This window comes from Falco rusticolus, chromosome 14 (assembly GCF_015220075.1).
Source record: "Falco rusticolus isolate bFalRus1 chromosome 14, bFalRus1.pri, whole genome shotgun sequence".
NCBI classification, from domain to species: domain Eukaryota; kingdom Metazoa; phylum Chordata; class Aves; order Falconiformes; family Falconidae; genus Falco; species Falco rusticolus.
The window spans coordinates 12820845-12841735 of NC_051200.1; the positions used below are offsets into that span (position 1 = coordinate 12820845).

Genomic DNA, 20891 nt, shown 5'->3' on the forward strand with positions numbered 1-20891 from the left:
CACTAGAGGGGCCTTTGTTGCTGGTCAGGACTTTGCAGGTGCTTAGGGGCCACCTTCCATTTGGGCAAAACCCAAATGGATGTGTGCGGAGAGGTCTGATGGTGGCTGGAGGGACTGTTTGGTCCTGGCCTGCCTAACCTCGAGTATGCTGGGGTCAGGGAGGTGGGAACAGACCTCCAGCTGTGAGCAAGTGCTCAGCCCAAGAGGTAAAACACCAGTCACAGCAGTGTTTCGGCACACATTTATTGCTGCTCATTATTTCCCTGCAGTGGATCAGAACAAAGGTCCCTATTGCACGTCAACAGATTTTATTTTTGGCATCTGTAAAAAATTGCACAAGACTTCTTAACCCCCTTCCGCTAGCTGACTGCTGAACACACAATGAGATTCTTTCACCTAAATGATGGCTATGGTTTGCCCAGGAGCCACGGTGCTTCCTGGACATGATCATAGTGGGGTTTGTGCGTCAAGTGTACTCCTGCAGGAGGTACCCCTTTGTGGGTGGCTTTTATGTTCACATACAGTGTGCAAGACACCTTACTCTGGAAAGGCATGCCTGGATGATCTTTGTAGAGACACTATTTCTACTGCATGCAACAGATAGTTGTGGCTGGATCTAATTTACCCATTGAACTGTCCCTCTGGGGTTAGGTCCATGGGACTTCCTCAGCTGCTACTGAGTTTCTCTGGCCAGGCAGTAACAATCCAAGCTGCACGGTGAGAATTTAAATACAGTGAGTTTTTACATTAAGAATTGCACAGAGTGAATCAGAAAACTCCAACCTCAGAATGTGGAGACCTGCCTGTAGGTGGCACGCTCTGTGCCACCTTTGTCAAATCCACGGTTGCCTTATTCTGCTCTTTCTCATTTGTGAGGGGAAACCCTTGGATGTAGGAGCTCTCGTGGGATCAGGCATGAAGCCTTGTGGACACCAGCCAGGCTTTCGAGGTGTTTGTGGTGCAGTGTGCACTCCTGCGATGGCAGGGGGAGATCTGCCTTGGAAGACCCCTGCTCTGTGTTTCCCTTGGGACTGATTCAGAGAAGATCGGCTGGACTTCCCAGAAGATTGACTGCTTTCCCTTGCCCGGTGAGGGGGAGAATTGTGCTCTGAGCTAATGGGGTGCCCTGGGCTCTACTGTAGCCTCTAACTTCACACTGCATTGCAGTGCTCTGGGAGGTGGCCATCCCCTGGGCAACCCCTGTCCTATATTCCCCCAGGGAGAGGAGATCCGGAGACCCTGTGCATGTGTCAACCAATTGAGACCATGTCCATGGAGCAGCAGAGGAAGGGAGTTGTGCTGGGCTGTGTGGACCAGGGGAAGCTGAGGAGTAGGTTTCTCCCCATGGCTGCAGGATGGTTGATGGGAAGCGGCTGGGACTGGATTCCCCCTCAGTAGACCCAGGAGACTGGTACCCACTGAGGAGAGCTGCAGGCCTGCTCAAAGGCTTCCTGCAGCAGTTGCAGGCTTTCTTCCACCCCATTGTTGACCAGTGAGAGGTCAAAGTAGTGTGCGTATCTGCTCCGGATGCTCTCTGAATCCTTTCGGAGCTGCTGCAAAGCCTCTGACTGCAAGAAATGAAGAGAGTGTCTTCAGGAGGCTGGGGAGGAGGGGAATTTCACAGCCCACCCCAACAGGCAAACTCCCTCCCACCACCAAAACAACTCAAGCAGTTGCCAAGTATCGCCACAGAGCATCCCTGCAGCTTGTCTGACAAGCTAGGAGGTGTGTCATCTCTGGGAGAGGGTCTCTGGGATTTCGCTGGACTTCTATGCAATGCTGGGAGCATCAGGTTACCTGCTAAGAGTGAGGCCAGATCTACCTGGTCTCATATTTATCTTTAAAATGCTTTTGACCAGAACAGTGATGGCTGGCAGAGCTGGACCAGCCTCCATCTACTGGTTTTGGCTGGGATAGAGTTATTTTTTTCACAGTAAAAGCAAAAGCTGCCTGCCCTCTCCTGCTGGGGTAGCTAGTATGCACAGCTCCCCAGCTAGCTGGGGTATCCCAGGAGCGTGTCCCTGCAGGCAGCTGTGCCTTCAACAGCAAAGTCCAGACCGGTTTCCACCTATCTCCCTAATGGAGCTTGAAGTGCAGGTGGCTCCCTGCTTCTGTGCAGGGGTGGCAGGGGGATAAGCTTGGGGTGCTGCGCTTGCTGCAGCTCTGCTGTGTGTCACCTGGAAGCTCTTGGTGAAGACAGGAGAGCAGTAAGCAGTTTGCCTGTGTCATGTGAGCTCTGCTGGGTCACATTTTGGCTCTGCTGCATCCCTTCTAGTAAGCAGTTACCTGATCTGCAGCAACTAGCTATATATAGTGCTTGCACCAGCAAGGCTGGCCCTGCCCACTGCGGCAGGAATTGACTCCTGTCTGGAGGCAGCAGGGGGTGATGGGGCAGGGAGGTGGGGGGCAGCATGCTTGCTGCCCACCTGCTCTTTCTGCCCTGACACTTGGCCCCCTCTTTTCCCCCACCAGCCTGCTGCACCTGGCTTTACAATCCTCTGCAGGTTAATGCCTGTGCAATGCTTGATCTGGAGGCTGCGTAAATATCCTTACTGGAAACTGTCTGTACCTTAAGCTTTACAAACCCTGAGAGCCTATTAAAAATAGGGTGGGAGAGGTGGCCTTGGCTGGCCATGAGTCCAGGGAAGGCCACCTGCACTGGACCTCTGTGGGTTTCCTTGTTCTCCCCTCACTTCCCACCTCCCCGCAGAGGTTAGTTGTCAGGGGAGCATGTGGCTTGTGCTTGGCACTATGTGAGTTAACTGAGGCATCAGTGCTGCTTTCATCCTAATTTTGGGTGAGCATCTTAATGAGGCAAAAAATGAATGGAGCTGCTGTTTGTGTGTCCTGTTTGTATAGCTGATGGCAGGATACCTGCTCTGCAGCGCTGCTGCAGCTGGAGATGGCCCTGGGTGCTGGGCTGTACACCCCACTCACCCCACTACATAGTAGCGGCTGATTATGCTGCAGGGATGATGGTTGGTGGGGGGTGGCAATCTGGGAGAGAGTCTATGGCTGCAGGAATCACCAATTTCTGTTTCTCAGGCCTGAGCTAAGGAAGTTGCCCTGCTCTCCTGGACCACAAAAATAAATGCAGGACAGAAGAAGCTGATGTAGAGCAGGGGGGAGTGCCCTAGGCTGCGGCAGCAGTCTCCTTGCCCTCTTGCCGTGGGCAGGCAAGTGCAGCTGGAGGGAGACTCAGCCTTGCCCTGCCACCCACCTGCTCTGCCTTGTCTGTTGGGGCAATGAAGACTATGAACGGGGAGAGCTCGGCCGTGCGGACAATCTTCAGGGTCTGTGGAGAGAGAGGTGTAGTTACCAGAGCGTGGCCATGCCTCAGGGCTGGAGTCAGTGCAGGCGGCTGGCTCCTGTCCCCCACTACCCCATGCTGCCCCCCAGCCAGGGGACGATGGTGCCCATGATGCAGTGGTGGGCTAAAGGGGCCACCCCTAGTCTGGGGCAATGGGCTCTCCGGGTGGGCTCCCAAGCCTGGGGACAGTTGGGTGGTATGGGGGCAGTTAGCCGACGCTGGAGCAGGGGTCCCGGCACGGCTTCCCCTCCACCTCATAGGGGAGGACATGGGGGCATCTGCAGCCCTGCTCTGAGCTGGCTACTGGATACAACCACTACTTTGCAAAGCAGCACCCATACACGTGGTGATGGAGAAAGGAAACGGACCCCACGTGAGGCCCATGCTGGCCCAGCACCCCCACTCCCACAGCAGCCTGGCCCTGGCCGTGATGGGGAGTACCCTCACCGCACCCACGTCTTGGGAACAGAAATGCCACCCAGCACTCCCTGGCTTTTTTCTTTGGGACGGGCAGGTGGGCAGTGCTCTGGGGAAGACGGGGACAGTCACAGCCAGCACACAGGTAGCTCAGTCTGTGGCAGCCCCTGTCCTGCCCACTCCTTTCCCTGCTCCCTACCTGGGGCTCGATGTCCAAAATAGCGACTTTGTCCTGCTGGTGGATCTTGTGCACTGTTTCAAACTTGGTGCCAAACATGTTCCCCTGGTAGCTTCCAAACTCCAGGAACTCGTTGGCTGAGATGTCCTGGGTCATCTTCTCCGTGGAGACAAAGTAGTAGTCCTTCCCGTCCACTTCATTCTTCTTCGGGGGGCGTGTGGTGTCTGGGGATGGAGGGAGATGGTGAGTACCAGCCCCCAGAAGGTCTGGGGAACAGAGCAGCATGGGCAGCCTCTCCTTTGGGTGACCTGAGCATCTTGCCTTCCCTTTTTGAGCATAGGGCTAGGGCATGGAGACCTTGTATGCCTCAAGACTAGGCTGTACTCATCCTCTTTCAACTCCTTCCTGCTTGGGACAAGTAAGGAACTCAGCCAGGCCAAGGAAAGCCACTGGGATGTGAAAAGCGATCTCTGCAATGCAGGTGGTAGCAGCCCTGCAGCCATCTGTGGGTAGGTTCAGCCTGTGGGACAGCAGGCAGGGAGGCCCTACAGTGCCCTGCATGGTGGCCTTTGACACCACGGGCTTGGTGGTGCTGGAGGAACATCTCCCCACATCCCATCTGCCGTCAGAAGGTCCTGGCTCAAGGAGGTGAGAGGAAATGCATCGTGTGCTGTGCCCTTCACCCTAGCTGGGTACTTACATGGGGGTGGGTACATGAACTTCTCCGGGTTGTTGCTGAGCAGAGCATTCTTGATGTGGCTACGCCCCACACCGCTGGCCCCTGCAGAGAAGGAGGGATGGATGCTGGAGCTGGGCTCAGAGAAGCCTGGCAAGAGATGCTGGGGTCCCTCCACAGCTCTGGGTCTGAGGAAAGGTACAGAGTTCCTGGGGCCTTGTCCAGGATCTGCTTTCTGAGCTGGTCTTTGGTGTCTTCCAGCCCTGGAAGAAGTTCTCCTTGCCTTAACTGGAGACAGGACCAGTGTCTGCTGAGCAGTGGCTGGATTGCCCATGCCTGTGGGGTCTGCCAACAAATTTTCAGCACACACAGCATGGGAGTGTTTGGTGCAGCTGTGCAGACCACAGCTGTTTTTCATAAAAATTACCCATAAAGATACTTAGGAGCTGGAAACTCCTGAATTAAGCCTACCTCAGCATTGCAGTGCAGGTGCCAGACCATGCACAATGCTGCATGAAGGAGGTCAGCCTGCTTGGTGACCACTGCAGGCAGAAGAAAAGCTCCCCAGAGCTTACTAGGGTTTGAAGAGCAGCGCTGCCCAGCCCCTGTCCAGTCCGGGTTCCCCCTGGAACCTGTCACACACGGCCCCTGTGCTGTGGAGGATGCCTGGGGCAGGACCTACCAATGAGCACCAGAGTCTTCCTCTTGAAGGCAGGCAGCCTCACCACCTCCTCATAGGAAACCACATCCAGCTGGTCAAAAACTGGGACAGAGGAGAAACAAGACAGTGAGTGGTCAGAGCCGGCTCAGCCACAGCAGCGGCAGCAGGACTGCACGCGTGTCAGACCAAAGCCAGGTCCTCGGGCCAAATGGGGGGAGCGATCAAGGCTGGGCTGGGAGCTCATTCCTCTTTAGCTGCTTGGGGAAAAGGGCAGCAGCCAGTAGCGTATGAGGTGTGGAGGGGGTGCTGGGGAGCTGGACCCCCGGCTGCTGAAGGAGCCAGGGCTGCTCTCGCTCAGTATTTCTGCTCAGGACAGCAGGACCTGGGAGCTGGGTGGGGAAGCAGCAGGACGCTGCGGGGAGCTTGCTGCTAGGGGAGCTTTATTTAACTTTCTGATTTACAGCTTTGTTTGTTACTGGTTGGAGCTGCAGGCCGGGCTACGAGCCAGCGTGTCCTCAGGCACCTGCCTTTGCCGGCCCAGGGCATGGCCATGCTTAGCACGGGGTGTTTGCAGCGGGAGGCTGAGGGGCAAGCTCCCTGCCCCACCAGGGCCATGGCTTGGCAGCTGTGGGAAGCGGTCGGGGCTGCTCCCCAGCTGCTGAGCCAGCGCCGCCTGCCCTATACCCGACAGCCCGTGGGGTTGAGGCCCGGGAGGCTGGCCGCCCAGGGAGCTCAGGGCCGGGAGTGCTGGAGATTGTCACCACCGGAGAGCACAGGAACTTGGTGCCTGGCTCCCATGTGAGCCAGCCCCAGCCTTGTGCACTACAGAGCTGCACAGGGGCACGGCTGTGGCCACCCGAGGGGCAGGAGGACTTCGGAGGAGGGACTCAGGCTGACAGCTGTGGGTATCTGCCCAAGGTCCCGCCGCCAACGCAGCTGGGCCGTTTGGTCTTGACTCCCATGGAGGGCAGACCTGCCCCTGCCCAGAGGCAGGAGTGATGGCCGGGGCTGGGGCTGGGGCTGGAGCCCACTGCGCTGCTCACACTTACTTGAGCTGTGCTTGGCCAGGTATTTATCTTTGCACTTCTTCTTCTTCCCAAAAGGGCTACAGCTTGGGGATTCGCTCTGACTGGACTGGGTGACACTCGCCACACGCCTGCCGAGAGAGGAGGACACCACCCACCATGGTCCAGCTGTCACCCCAAGCCCTGGGGAGCAGTGGAATTGTCCCTCAGACATGCAAGGGCAAGAGCAGCAGGGTAGCTACTGGGACAGGTAAAGGCTCACCCTGCGGCAGATGAAGGGGACATCTGCCTCCTTTTCCCAGCAGTGATGTTGGTGTTACCCAACACGGTCACACTCCTGGTAGCATGTGGTCACTGTTCCCGCCTCCACTCCCAGATCCAGCCCTTCTGGTCAAATCCCGGGACCTACCACTCCTGCAGCTCCGGAGAAGGGATGAGTCCCGCCGACTCTGTGCAGGAACCCTCCACCCGGCCCTGCCACCAGTTGCTGTCATCCTTGTTTATGATTTGAATCACGTCACCAATCTGAAACTTGAGCCCTGCTTCCTTGCAGGGGATAAGGTTGTCTTTTTTTGGGTCGTAGTCAAACTGTGCCCTCATGAACATCTGCAAAAGAGAGAGCAGGCTGGAGTCAGCATGGCCACGCAGGCTGGCTGAGCTTGGTAATGTCCAGCTCCCGGCCCCACATCGCATCCCCCGGCAGTGAGGCACAAGGTCCCTGGTTCAGGAGGGACCCCAGCCCCTGCTGCTTTCCAGGCCCCTCAAGACCAGGGCAGGGAGAAAGGAGATAAAGAAAGTCTTGGGGGAAGCTCTTGGGCATGGAGCTGCAGTGAGACATGCTGACGGGGGAGGGAGGGAGGAGGTTGGCATCTTTGAGATGCCAGTGAAGCAGCTGCTGCCTCTAGGCAGGCCTGCAAGCCCCACAGCTGGTGCCTGAACCCTGACATCTAGCCCCCCTACGGTCCCCTGGGTGCTTCACAGTGCTGGTGAGCTGAGCCAGCTGGAGATGAGTCCCACCACTCAGACCAACATAGTGCACAGCAACTGGGGTCTGCAGTGGGGTGAGCAGAGGGGAGCCATTGCCACAGTGCACCCTGCAGTCCCATGTCCTGGGCACACCAGGGAAGGCCACTCTCAATCCCCAGCGGCTGTGCCCTGCCTCTCCCCAGCACTGGGTACTCCCCTGCATGGCACGGGGCCTTCAGGGAGCCAAGGCTGCAGTGTCACGTCCAGTCCCTTCCTTGGTCTGTCCTGGCCTCTATCAGCTACTCTTGCAATGTCACGTTCATCATAACTGCAACTGGAAACCTGCTGCTGCTGCTTCCCAGGCCACTGCACTACCCTCCTGGGGCCGGGGAAGCCCTGGAGACCAGGAAGGTATGAGAAAGTGGCCTTTCCCTGTCCCTTCTGCTCCCTCAGCTCTTTGGGAGGGAGTCTGCAGTGCCACTGGGGCAGCCCACTCTGCTGCCAGCCCTCCTGAAGCCTGCAGGCAGCCAGGCGCCCCTGAGCTCTCGCTGCACCGAGCATCTTTGTAAGGTCAGGAGAGAAATGGCATGCGGCTTGTGCACATGGACCTTGTTTTCCAGGAAGGCTGTTCAGGAAGAACAAACCATCAGAGAGCAACAGGATGGATGAGAGTCACCTACCCCTGGGAGGTGGGGCAGACCACGCATGTGCACCCAGTGTTTTCTGTACTGCTGCTTGCTCTTGCTGCCTGGATGAACAGTTTCTCATCTGAAACGCTGCTGCAGCTGCAGTTTGCCTCTGGCCAGCGCACCTGGCAAGGTCAGGACTAACACTGGGGCAAAGCCAAAGCAGGGTAGGGAGGATGGGCAGCAGAAGGCAGGCTTTAGAGAACGAAGTCTGTAGCCAAGCACAGACCTCGCAATGCCCTTGTTCCCCTCCTGGCTTCTTTTTGTCTTGTGGGCCTGAGGCTGCTGGGACCCCCCCAGTCACGGTGCAGTCTTGCAGGCTCTCCCACAAGTCACGGATGCTCCCTGTTGTTTGAGACTTCTGGGGTCACTCAGGAGGGCAGTTAGCCCGGAGCCGGCAGTGTGCCTGGGGCTGCCCAGCAGCCGTGCCACCAGCAGGAGTTCCTTTTACAGGGAAGCAGCACTATCAGACCCAGCCTGATGCTAACGCAGGCTTTCCCTCAGCACAACCCTATCAAGTTATTTATCCCAGAAATGCAGTATGTAGCAAGAGGGCAAAGGGATTCACATAGGGTGATGTCTATGCTCTGTCCTCAGACATGATAGGCAGAGCCTGGAAAGTCATCTTTCCCTGGGTAGGGTAGACCATGCTGTACTTTTTCCACATTAAAAGCTTCCTACAGTATGACCTCCTTCAGCAGTGCTGCTGGAGGCACAGGGCCAGCAGGACACACACATGGTTCCCTTTCACTGACAGAAAAGCAGAGCACATGGATCAAGCTGGGACATGAGATCTCTCACAATGGAAGACAAAGAAGAGCGGAATCTCCCTTCAGGATGAGGGCTGATGCTTGCTCTGAAAGCACTCTTTTGGCACAGGGAAGCAGGTCGTCAACACAAACACACACGGGACACAGAGCAAGCGCTGCCCAGGCACCTTCCTGGAGCCCTGTGCTCCCACAGCCCTGGTACCCCAAGCCAGGCACAGCCAGGTCACTTTTGGAAAGACTCCCACACACCAATTAGCATCAGACAGCTCTGGCCATCACCCGCGGACTGCAAAGGGCCAGCTCCTAATGCAAGCTACCTGCCTGCCTGTGCCAGCCCCCTCTCTAGGCATGGAAGCTCAGGTACTGAGCAGGCTCCAGCACAAGAAGCCATAGTCTTTAAAATCAAAAACCCGTGGTTTGTGCCTGGGAACAGGTTGGAGATGACCTTAAGAGCCCCGAGTGCTCAGCGCTTCTCATTAGGATCCTCCCAAGCAGACCTGCACCAAGAGACACTCAGGTGGCCTCAGCGTGGCTGGCTGCCAGGCTGCGGGGCAAGCCAGGGCACAGGGGGCATCGTGATGCCAGGACCTGCACCATCCTGCCTGCCAGGCCCTGATGGAGGTGGTCATGTGGATCCAGGAGTTGAAACATAATCACAAGTCCACGCTTGGCACTGGACCGCAACAAGCAGAGATGCAGGCAACCCTGGACACAGCAATGGGAGGACAGCTGTTGTTGGGAAGGAGTTTGTCCCCGTGTTCTTCCCTGAGCCCGCAGCCAGCCTCGTGTGAGCCAGCAACCGTGTTCTGTTTGCCAGAGGTAACCTCTCCCCTGCCACTGAGCTGGATGAGGGCAGAGGGACAGCAGGGGAGGGCAGACACGGGCCCGTGTTTAATAAACGCAGGCAAGGCTGGTTGAGCTGGGATGGGAACAGCCTGGGCTGAGCAAGAAACAGAGAAAGTTTTCACTTGTCACCACGTTCAGAGACTTCAGCTTCTCTGGGTAAGGAAAAAGGGTGACATGGACTCCTCCGGGACATTCCAGCACAATCCAGCCCCCACCTCCTCTGCCTCTGAGCTGCTTTCCCACTCCTGCCTGTCCATGACAGGGGGCACCGCGGTGGCATTGGCTCCTGCACCCAGAGACAGGACAGCATCCCAGCCACTACACACTGACGTCTTGGCACAGGAGCCAGCCTTCCCTACTATCCTAAGTATTTTCGCTACAGCAGGACTTCAAAGGCAAAGCCAGGCAGGTGTCACCCCCTGCCACAGCACATCACCCCGACCCTGGCAGTGGCAGCAGGTGCAAGGAGCTGCCTTCCTCTCCCCCACCACTTCCTTCCTCCCAGTCACTGCTCACAAGCGTGCTGGTGGCATCCGGACCGACGTCACCCTCCTTGCAGCTGATGCACTGGGCATCAGTGACAGTGGGGAGCAGCGAGAGCCCAGTGCTGCGCCTGAAGGTGCTGCTGTGGCCCTGTCATGGGGATGTGGCTCTAATGGCTGCAGTTCTGAAGGTGGCAGGAAGCTTCTGTGCTTCCTAGGGTGCACGTGCTGCTGCTTTCCCATCACCAAACACCACACACACACACATACCGCTGTGGCTTGGGCATCCCAGGCCCACATTCCTACATACACACTGGGTAAAGACATCCAGACAGGGCCAAAATCTGCTTGTTTGCAGCAATGTAAGCACAGGACAGGCCTTCTTCACCCTCTAGCAGCTCAGACAAGGTGACCAGGCAGCCATCCCCTCGTCCTTCCCCTGGCTCAGCACAGTTCTCTCCCCAGCACTGGTTCCCCATCATTTGCTCTGGTCCCACCCGGCCCCACAGCCATGTCCCAGCACAGCCCACGGGTCTGGAGGCTGCACTTACCTGGAGAGCAGGGAGGCGGCTTTGTTGGTTGGGAATGACTTTTATTGAGACCATCCCCTTGGTTTCTTTCTAGTGAACAAAGGGGAGAAAGAAGTGTTGGAGGAGGCGGCGCCTGGAGGCAGCCCAACAGCAGCAACCTGTGCGGGGAGCTGCTGAGTGCCAGGACCCACAAAGGCAAGGCTCTTGGGGGGCCCCAGCCATGCTGTGAGGCTGGGGGGCACCACAGCCTGGTCAGAAACACCTCTGTTGGGGCTGGGCTAAGCGCCATGGCAGCATAACTTTGCCATACTTGTCCCATCCACATGGGGGGACACCAGCACCCCCACAAGGGGCTGGCTGTGGGCACTGCTAAGCATCACCAGAACGAACATGGAGACCTGTATTGTCTGGCCTGGCTGCCCCCATGGGAAGCCCGGGACGAGAGGCTGGTTCTGCCAGGTCCCCTCTATGCCGGCCTCTCACTCCTGCCCTCCTGGTGACATTACAGGCACAGCATTCCCTTGCCTGCCACAGGCCAGATGCACTGTTGCGCCACATGCTTCAGAAGACCGACATGGTCTCATGGGGACAACCACATCTGGAGGTTTGGAGGGGCCTCCTGGGCCACCACCTTTCTCAGGAGGCAAAGACAAGATCTTCCTTGGTCCCACTGTCTGGAGCAGGGATGTCCTGTCACCAGGCAGGACAACGGCACTGCAGCAGGGGCAGGCCTCCTGCTTAGGCTGCTGGTGGGTGTCTGCAGGACCACGTGTTGGACACGAATCAGGATGACCCCAGCGTGTGACTCCAAGGCAGGTCTGAGACCCTGTCCAAAGCTGTCTCTACCGAGGGCCTGGCAGGAACACCGTGACCTCAGCAGCAGGAAAATGGCCCCAAGGTGACCTGCAGGAGCAGCCAGCCACTGGGCTGGAGCTGCACACCAGCCTTGGCAAGCAGAGGTGGTTTCCAAACCCCACACACACCAGCACATGTCAGGGACCCAGCCAACAGCCTTTGTAGCTGCTGTCAGGAGGCCAGAAACAAAGAGCAGAAACAAAGAGCAAGGCCAGACCACCAAGGCTGCATACAGAGACCCGGCACTTGGCTGTATTACAGCACCCCGACATGGTGGCCCTGGCTCCTGCCACATCACACTGCTGCAAGCGGCTGTGTGTTGGCTCTAGCGTCTAGGCGGGGATAAATGCTCGGCCAGCATGCACACCTGCAGGCCAAAGTGGTCCTTCCTGGGAACTGCCTTGCCAAGCACAGATACCTACCAGCATCTTCTGCAGCTGGTCAACCGAGTGGTTGCTCACACTCTGCCCATTGATTTCTATGATTTCATCACCCACGTGAAGAGAGCCTGCCAGCAACAGGAGAAACATGAAAATGCAGCACCGGACAAGATCCGCTCACCAGAACTACACAGCTCCACCAGCCTCCCGACCCCCTGGGCAAGCTGTGGCCTGGATGCTGCTGTGTTTGCCTGGACAATGCTTGTGGAGCCACGCATGTCACCTAAGCACATGGGACTAAAGCACAAGGGGAATGGATTCTTCCCCCTCTATCCAACACACACACTTTATCCAGTCTGAAGGTCATCGGGTTGCTTTCCACTGTGTGTCCCTCTGTGCTTTAGACTGGTCAAAGCACCTGTTTCAGAGTTTACCCAAACCCAAACCCAAGCACCTCACCTGAAGTCAAATGACAGCCTCCTTACAGGGCCCTTCACACAAGCATTCTTGACTTTCTGTGGTTTCAGTTTATATACTCAGCCAGATTACAGCCTCAGATACCCTGCTATAAATCAGGCTCCAGTAGTGTTATTGGAATGGCTCCTGGGTTATTTTGGCAGGGGTAAGCTCAGACTTCCCGCTTGGATCCAGGGCTGGAAAAGGGGCCCCTTCTTCTAAGCACAGAACGTCTCATTTCCGTGCCCCCTTGGCAAGACCCAAAACCAGAAAACAGCACCTATTTATTTCTTTTGGCACCTTCTTTAGGTCTGCAGAGCCAACCCACAGCAAGTCTGTCCCACCTGTGCACTTTAGGAACGGGAAGAGCTTCCCTGCAATCTCTGGGGTACGATCCATCTCTTGTTACAGTGACCCCATCACGAGATGGAGACAGATGGTCTCTGGTTCCTTTCCAGGAGAGCCCTTACCCCAGTCCTTTATTTCTCCCTAAAGTCTCCAGTGCATTAACATGACAACCACACAGAGAGACCAGCAAGCCCTGAGCTACTGACATACTGCTAGTGGAGGAAGGGACACAGATGTCCTCGTCACAGGGGAAAGCCAGCAGTGCTGGGGGCTGCCTTATCTCTGCACGGAAAGAAACCAGCTGTAGATGTGAATCCGTACACTGCCTCTACACGGGCCTTGTTACCTTGTCTGTGAATCATGCCCCCGTGGAAGATCCTGGCCACCATGCAGCTCTGCTTGTCATTGAGCTTCAGCGTGATTCCCTGGAAGACAGGAAAATCCATGACTGCTCACTGGAGGGGAGAGCTCCCATGCTCTCAGCAAAGTCCTCTCCAGGCCCGTGTCCATGGTGGGCTGTACAGTGGCTAGGGGGAAGCCCCCTGCTTGGCCAGCCCAGCCTGCTGCAGCTCCTCTTGGCACAAGCATCCCAGCTCTTTAACGGGGCTCGCTCCAGGTCCCCAGGCAGGAGGCAGGATCCAGCACCTTCCTCCCATGTCTGACATCTCAAGCGATCTCCTGCTTCCCCTGAGGCCAGCCCGTTGGCAAGGCTCTACCTGCCCCTCCGCCCCCCTGGGTGCCACAAGGCTTTGGGATTTTGCCAACTCTCACCATGGGCTCCTCCGTGACCTTCTCAAACTGGACGAGGCGTATCTTCCGCACCTCACGGCCATTGCTGTGGGAGGGGCTGCCCAGAGCCGCTGAGCCGTTGGTGTAAATGTCCTCAGTCATGGCATTCATGGGCTGAGTGACGGCCTGTCGGGGCAAAACAGAGACTGGGGTTTAGGGGCTCCACCTGAACGGGGCCAGGGAGTGCTGGCTCCCTGCTCTGGGGCTGAGCGACTCCACCGTCTTAGGGTGCCTGGGGCACAGCAGGAGGACAGGCTGGAGGAGAGGACAGCAAGAGCAAGAAAAGAAAGAGCAAGAGAGCTTCACCCTTGACGATGTGACTGCGGGCTTGATCTACAGTTAGCTAGCCTGGGAAACACAGGAGGTAAGAAAACTGCAGAAAGGCTACCGGTATCAGAAGCCAAAGGAGTTCACCGCTGATCGTCTTCTGCAGCAACAAGTCCCAAACACTAACGGTGCGTCGCAGCAGCACTTGGCCCACAGCTGGCTTGTTGCAGAGCATAAAGCTCAGGACAGCTTCACTGAGTGAACGGAGCAGTTTGGGACTGACCCCTGAGAACTGGGGCCAGGCTCTGCTCTTGCTCAGTTTGCAAGTTCAACCTTTCCTCATCTACATCAATGAGCAACCAGCACAGTGCAAAGCGAGGTCCACATCCAGGCACTGAAGGCAACGTGCTCCCCAAGCCAGCCAGAAAATCCCCATTTCCCTCCCCAGCTCCCAGCAATGGGCCAGTTCATGCTGGCTGGCACTGGGAAGCCAAGCAGGGGCTTTCAGCCACGGGGAAACCTTTGTTCTTCATCTTCAGTAGACGCTGGCACCGGGGCAGGTGGAGCACACCTAGGGTCCTGGGCAGAGATCTCCAAACCCACCCTGCCACACAGCAGGGACACTGCGAAGCAAGCTGCCATCCCCCAGTCTGAGAAAGCCTGGTGCAGTCCTGTTACACCCCTTGGGCATGCCAGGCAACATCTCCACACAGCTTGCAGACGTGCCAGTTTGGCCGCCAAGCGCAGTGGACTTCCCTTGAGTCTCTCCCAAATTGGTGCTGGCCCAGCGAAACCCAGGCCAGCTTTGATTTGCAGCCCCTGCCCGCCTTGTTGGCACGCTCAAATCCCCACGCTGGCCTGCAAGGCAAAGCAAACCCTCCTGGCCGCCCCGCTCCACACCAGGTTGCCGGCTTTGCTGCCCAGTTTGCAGCTTGGCACCCTCCCTCCCAGCAGCGCCCAGACTGGGAGCCACAGCCAGCAAACCTGCAGGGGCACCCAGCAAGGTCCTCGCCAGCCTTAGCCCAGCACCAGCGAGGTGGCACGCCATGCCCAGCCAGGCAGAGCCAACGCTCTCCCCCTGCATGCCACCTGCCAGCAGCTGGCTTGAGTGCTGGGCCTGTGCCAGTGGCTGGGGAAGCAGCAGCCTGATCCCGCCGTCCCGGCTTGCTCTCACCCACCGCAGACATCCGGCACGGAGAAGGGGCTGCAGCCCCGTGCTGCCAAGGGGTGAGATCCAGCCACGCCGCCGGGAGGTTTGTGCAGGTGCAAGTGGGGTGAAGAGCATTTGCTAGTAGGGTGTAGCCATGGCACTAAACCACAAGAAAATTAGCTTTGGTAGGGATGTGCTGGAGTGCTGCTGAGCTGAGACAGTGGCCCAGCCTTGTGCAATGGCCAAAAGCAGGGAGGGAGCCAAAGGCAGGGGCAGCAGAGCCAGGACTAGCCAGGCCAGCAGGATTGGTGCTGGCAGAGAGGGACGGATCAGCATAGAGCCATGGGCATTGCCCGCAGGAAGGGCACAGGGAGCTGAGTGCCCGTGCTGCAGTGACAGGGAAGATGTGTGATTTATTTTTAAGCCAACTACTTCAAAGAGCCAACCGACTTCCTCCTCAGAGGAAAAAGGCAACTGTGTGGGCTCTGGCTGCCAACGACTCACAAACGAAGGAGGAAGCTGAATCTCAGCCCAGAGCAGCGCCTGGGCCAAGGTCTCGTGGGGTGGAAGGAAGAGCGACTCGCAGCCCCCCAGCCTGGCTTGCCAGCCCCAGCTGGGCATGCTGCTGCTGCACCATTCTGCTGGCTGTCCTGAGGAGAGAGGTGGGAGGAGGAAGAGGAGGGCAAGGACTTCTCCAGCCCTGCCCAAGGCCAAAGTGCCCATAAAGTGGTTTGAGTCAGCACAGATCACACTTATCTTGGTCATGCCTTGGGAAACCCTTACACTCTGCAATCCCTGGCTTCAAACCCCTAGGCTCAGCAGAGCCCGATGACCCAGGACACAGCACAGTCTGCTCCAGGGGCTAGGAGTTCCCGCCCCTGCCATCTCCACCATCCCCACCAGCTGAGCCTCCCAGCCCTGACCTTTGCTTTTTGCTGAGAGCTGGAGAAAATCACCCAGCCCTCAACGCTGACACAGCACCAGTGTCACCCTGGTGACTCCCAGAGAGCAAGCCTTGTCACCAGAGACTTGCTGCTGTGCCTGGGGACAGCCACCAGTCACAGCTCTGAACCCAGCAGGGTCCTCTGGCAGCTCCCTGTGCCAAACAGAGCCAGGCTGGGATGGCATGGGCTTTTGCTGATTGCACTGGGTGGATGGGGATGGGGAAATGTCTGGCTCACAAGGAGGACGAGGACCCACGGGGTGGCAGATTCCAGCACCAGTGTTGGATACCCAGAAGCCAGAGACTGGAGACGTGTGTGGCTCCCATGCTCCGTGCACATGAGCCTGCCAGCCAGATCGCCTGCGCTGCACAATCCTGGCAGCTGCCACACTCTCAGCTGGTTTGGCCTGGCATAGCCTGTGCCCTCAAGAGGCTTTCAGGTCATGCTGGTAGCGGGCCAGACCCTGCTACTTATGCATCGCTTCGCAGAAAACTTACGCGCGTGCTGCTAAGAGCTGGCTCCACGACCACCAGCCACTGCCAGGTCTGAACAGCCCTGGGCTTGATCACTGCTGGGGCCAGCGGTGGGCAGACATGGGGCAAGGAGGCGGGGGGCTGAGCTGTGCAGTAGGGCTGCTGGGAGCTGGGCAGGGTGGGACAGCCCCAGTGGGGGCTCAGCAGTCCTACGGGTGCCTTGCAGCTGGCTGGCGAGGGTACAAATCCTCACGCACAAATCCTGCTCCAGGTGGCAATGTGCAGAGGAGCCACCAGCTCCATGGGTCAAAGAGGTGCACCCCAGCTCCCTGCCTGCGCTTTCCTCAAGACTCCAGATTTCTGCCCCATATCCCAGGGCTGAGGGAAGGGTGCCAGCTCCCTGGGCAGCCTTTGCCAACAGGGAATTTGGCGAGCCTGGAGCAATCCTTGGTGAGGACCCCAGGGCTTGGTATCCTGTCCCCAGGTGGGGTCAGCATCATCTGCCAGGGTTTCTCCTGCTGCTGTGCTGGCTCAGCTGGACTGCACACCACCAGGCAAATCAAACATTAACTGGGCAGCTTGTTTGCAGAAGGCTGAAGCAGCACTTGAGGAAAGCAGCACTGTAGTGCAAAGGGCACATTCGGTGGTTTGGTTCCTGGACTCTCCTTGCTGGTCTAACCAAGAGACTTCAGTATCGGGTGACCTTGGAAGAGCACGGCTCCCTGGCAAGCATGTGGAGAAAGGTCAGACACCGCTGGCTTTGGCAACTGGGCCCCTGAAGAACAGCAGCCCAGATACAGGAGGGAAGGAGGGAGCGTGATCCCCTGGGATCACCCTCTCAGCTGGCAGGGAGACATGCTCCACTGCCCACAGCGAGCAACAAAATCCCAGCTCCCTTCAGGAATCATCACCCCTCACATTATAATCACTGTGGGTGTGTGCAGGGACGATGAGGCACTGTTTAGTGCAGGGATGTCCTGGCCCAGTAACCTCTCCTCCATCCCTCTAGGGCTTCAACCTTGCCTCCCCGCTGTCCAGCAGATGTGTGCATCATGCTTTCAGTACAGCTTAAAAAACAGAGCAACGTGTAAAAAGAGCAAACTAGTCAAAAAGAAGAAAAAAAAAAAAAAAAGAGCTTGGAAGTTGCTTTTAGGCTGCTCCATCAGGCTGGGGGAACAACAGCCACGTGGACATTTAGAAGTAACTCATCCCAGCCTTCTGCTGGGGGCTACTGCCTTCTCAGGTCTGCCAGCACAACCACAGGAGCAACCTCACCCAAGAAGCCTTCCAGAAATACAATCCAGTTTGTTGTGGGGTTTGTGTTTGTGGTTTTTTTTAAAAAAACCCAAACATTTAATCAAACAGAATTACATTGCTGACGCTGGGAAAAGGCCTGGCAACACCAACAGGTCGCAGTGAGGGAACCGAGAAATAGACGAGATACAAGCAGTTGTGGAAGCCAGAAGATGCCACCAGCTCTGTGTGCCCTCGCACTGACTGCACATCATGGAGTGCTGCAATGGAGAAGGGCCAGATTTTCAAGGGAATGCAGTCAGTTTTGCTGAGGCACCATCTTTCCACCAGGAAAGGCTGATGCAGCCTTCCAGATGTGTTTTTGAAACCGGTCACCTCCAAGGGAGAGTCAGTAAAACCATGACACTGAAATCTTGAGGAGCTGCCCAGCAGCTCCATCCCCACCCTCCAGAACAAGCCCTGCAAGACACTTTTTCCCCTGCAGCTGTTACAAACTGGAACGTGGCAAAACACATTTGAGATTAAAAAGTTGGAACCAGCCCTCCCCACTTCATTTTGGTCAAGGCCAGAAGTTTTGCTTGGCTTTCCACCACTAGTTGTGCCCACAGTCATTTCAGGATTTGGTCCCTGGGGACCCGTGGCCTTAGTCTGCTCTGGTGCTGGTTGAACGCTAGGAACCACTGCTCCCAGGGAAGCAGAGCGTCCCCTCTGCGCCCTCAGGCTCAGCTCTCTCCAGAAGTACCCTCCTTTTCTCAGCAAGACTCCCAAAGGTCACAAGCGCTGCCCATTTTACAGTTGGGGAACTGAGTCACGGCTGATAAGGGGGCATGCCCAAGGTCACCCTGCCAACCAGGTGCACAGCTGGGAATAAAAGCCCACACCTCTTTGGTAATCTGTATTTGCCAGTTGGGAGATAAAGAGAAGATATGCAGGCATGTGGTGGGGCTCAAGGGAAGAGGGCAAGCGGCTTCCTCCACTTTGGCTGTTTTCTAGCCATAGCATGGCTTCCACGTGCTGAGGGTTTGCATGTCCTGCCGCCATGGGAGGAATGCAGGACAGCACTTCCCAGCACGTGGCTCTGCCAGAGGAAATGGGGAAGAGAAACCTCCCGGCCGCCCTGCTTGACTCCAGCCAAGGAGCACCCAGCTGGACCCAGCACTCCTCCCAAGAGCTGCTGGCGATGTCCCTACTGTCCCACAGAGGGGCCCACAGCCTCCGTGGGCCAGCACCATCTCTGCACACATGCAACACGGGGATCGGCGCATGAGCAACTGGCAAGCTCGGGACACGTAACCCCAGTTGCGTGCCAGCCCCACAGAGTTCCTCTTCAAAGGCCCCAGGCAGATCCCGGTTTGCCATCTCTCTCTATCCATACCGGAATAAATATACTGTAATGCCAGGGAGCTGTAGGCCAGCTCCTACATTCTCCATGGCCCTCTGCCATTGTCAATTTGTCCCTGTTCTGCCTGCAGCCAGGCAGGCCCTCTGCCTGGATCCTGCAGGCAGAGGGATGGGAGAGCTCCTCTCAGCAGCCGCTTTAAAAGCCTTTCTTCTATATTTTTCTAAGGCACTCTGCTGGGGTGGCGCCATAAAAAGCGCATGAACCATTGGTGTGGGACAGATCTGACAAGCCTCTTTTGGATGCTGTAGTGTCCAACACGATGGGCCAAAGTCAGCACTCGGGGAAATTTCCTCGCCGCTCTCCAGAGGCTCCCCACAGCCACAGGGAAACCCCAGGCCAGGCACGCTGTGCCACGGCTCCATCAGGGACTCCTGTTCCAAGCTGAAAACCTCTGGTGGGAGAAAAGCACCAGGTGTTTGCACTGGGAACTGCTGACCTTGCTCCAGTTGCACCCAAGCTACCCCAAACGAGACCAGCTGAGGAAGAAGCCCTCCCAGCAGGACAGTGATGGCTGGTGCAGCCTGTTCTCCTGCTGGAGATGGGGTGCACGGGGTGCACACAGCCCCCAGCTCCGCTCCTTGCCCCAGGGCAGCTGTGCCAAGGGCTGGCTGCATCCCCCCTCGCAGAGGCCAGGACCCACCGCCACCCCTCCAGCCCACGCTGTGGACCAGGAGGTTGCTCAGCAGCCGAATCAGCTCATGTGACAGGCAGTTCCAGTTCAGACCAGTTACAACTTTGCAGCAAAACAAGCACAAGCTCCTGGGTGGCAGGATGCTGAAGCCTTCCTCCCCTGCACCCTGCCTCTTCCCCGCCCGGCCGCACCGGCGGACCGTTCCTCCGGGCACCCCACGGCCCCCGGGGAGGGGCCCCGCTCCCGGGACCCGCCGGGCCACATACAGGGCACGTGTCTGTGCGCCCCCCTCCCGCCCCCGCAGGGGTCGTCCGGGACGGACGGGACGTCCGGGACGGACGGGATGCCCCGGGGGCTCTGCCGGGCCTGAGCCGGGCGCAGCGCGCTGGGCTACGGGCCCGCGGGGATCGGGGCGCACAAGGGGCGTGGGATGGGAGGGGGATGCGCCGGGGCCCCCTGCCCGGCCTCGGCGGGGAAGGGGCCGGGGGGCAGAGGGGGGCGGCCGCTGCGGGGGGCCGGGGCTGGCCGGGACGTTGCCCTCCGGCCGCCGCTCACCTCGGGCTTGGCCCGGTTCTGCAGGAGGTGCTCCAGGTAGAGGTCGGAGAGCGCCGTCCGCATGCTGCCGGCGCTGGCGCTGCGCCCCGACTTGAGGGTCATCCCGCCGCTCCGCCGCCGCTCCGCCGCCGCCGCCAGCAGCCGCAGCCGGTTCCGCTGGCTCCAGCACAGCGGCCCGGCCCCAACCCCGCCGCACGGCCCCGGCTCCAGCAGCACCGCCGGCCCGCACGCCCCGCCCCGTGTGGCAGCGGCAGCGGAGGCGGCCTGGGGCGGCGCGGCGCCGGGCGGAGCCAGGCGGCCGGGGGCGGGCCGGGGGCGGGCCGGGGGCGGGCCGGGGGCGGGCCGGGGCGGGGCCGGGGCCGGGGCCCGGCGGGCAGCGCCGCCGCACGGGGGCCGTGGGCTCCACCGCCCGCTCCCGCGGGGTGCCGAGGAGCCGGCCCCCGGCGTCACCGGTGCGCTGCGGGGCCGTGCGGCCCAACCGGTGGAAGGGATGGGGCGCGGCGCCCCCGCACAGGCGGCACATAAGCGCCCCCGGTCGCCACCCAGAGCCGCGCCTCGCTGCCCGCGGGGGGTCTCTTCCCCCGTGAAACTGTTTCCATCGCACCCCCGCTGGGAGCAGCCCCCGGCCCTGGACGCGCCCCGGCACCAGCGGAGCTGCCCCCTGCGCACTCCGCGCTGGCACGCCTGGCCGCCGAGGGGACCCGGCTGCGGGGGGCTGGCTGTGCCACTCGCACAGCTCGCGGTTGCCAAAACCAGGGCAGGAGGCTGCATCCGAGAAGGGCTTTGTCACCTCGCAGCCAGGGTAGAGGCCCAGCAATGGCACTGGGGGCATGTCCCCAA

At 58.6% G+C, this 20891-nt stretch overlaps 1 protein-coding gene across 1 annotated transcript; it reads right to left on the reverse strand.

The window, feature by feature from the left end:
* Positions 1-225: 225 nt before the first annotated feature.
* Positions 226-20284, reverse strand: MPP1 (membrane palmitoylated protein 1). The gene is made up of 12 exons (XM_037407961.1): positions 20052-20284; positions 13358-13501; positions 12933-13011; positions 11825-11910; positions 10569-10637; positions 6677-6873; positions 6292-6398; positions 5264-5344; positions 4606-4686; positions 3927-4129; positions 3221-3295; positions 226-1568 (listed from the first exon to the last, which is right to left on the reverse strand). The coding sequence occupies exons 1-12, from the start codon at positions 20151-20153 to the stop codon at positions 1392-1394; spliced, it is 1401 nt and encodes a 466-aa protein (XP_037263858.1). The 5' UTR covers positions 20154-20284; the 3' UTR covers positions 226-1391.
* Between the last annotated feature and the right edge of the window lie 607 nt (positions 20285-20891).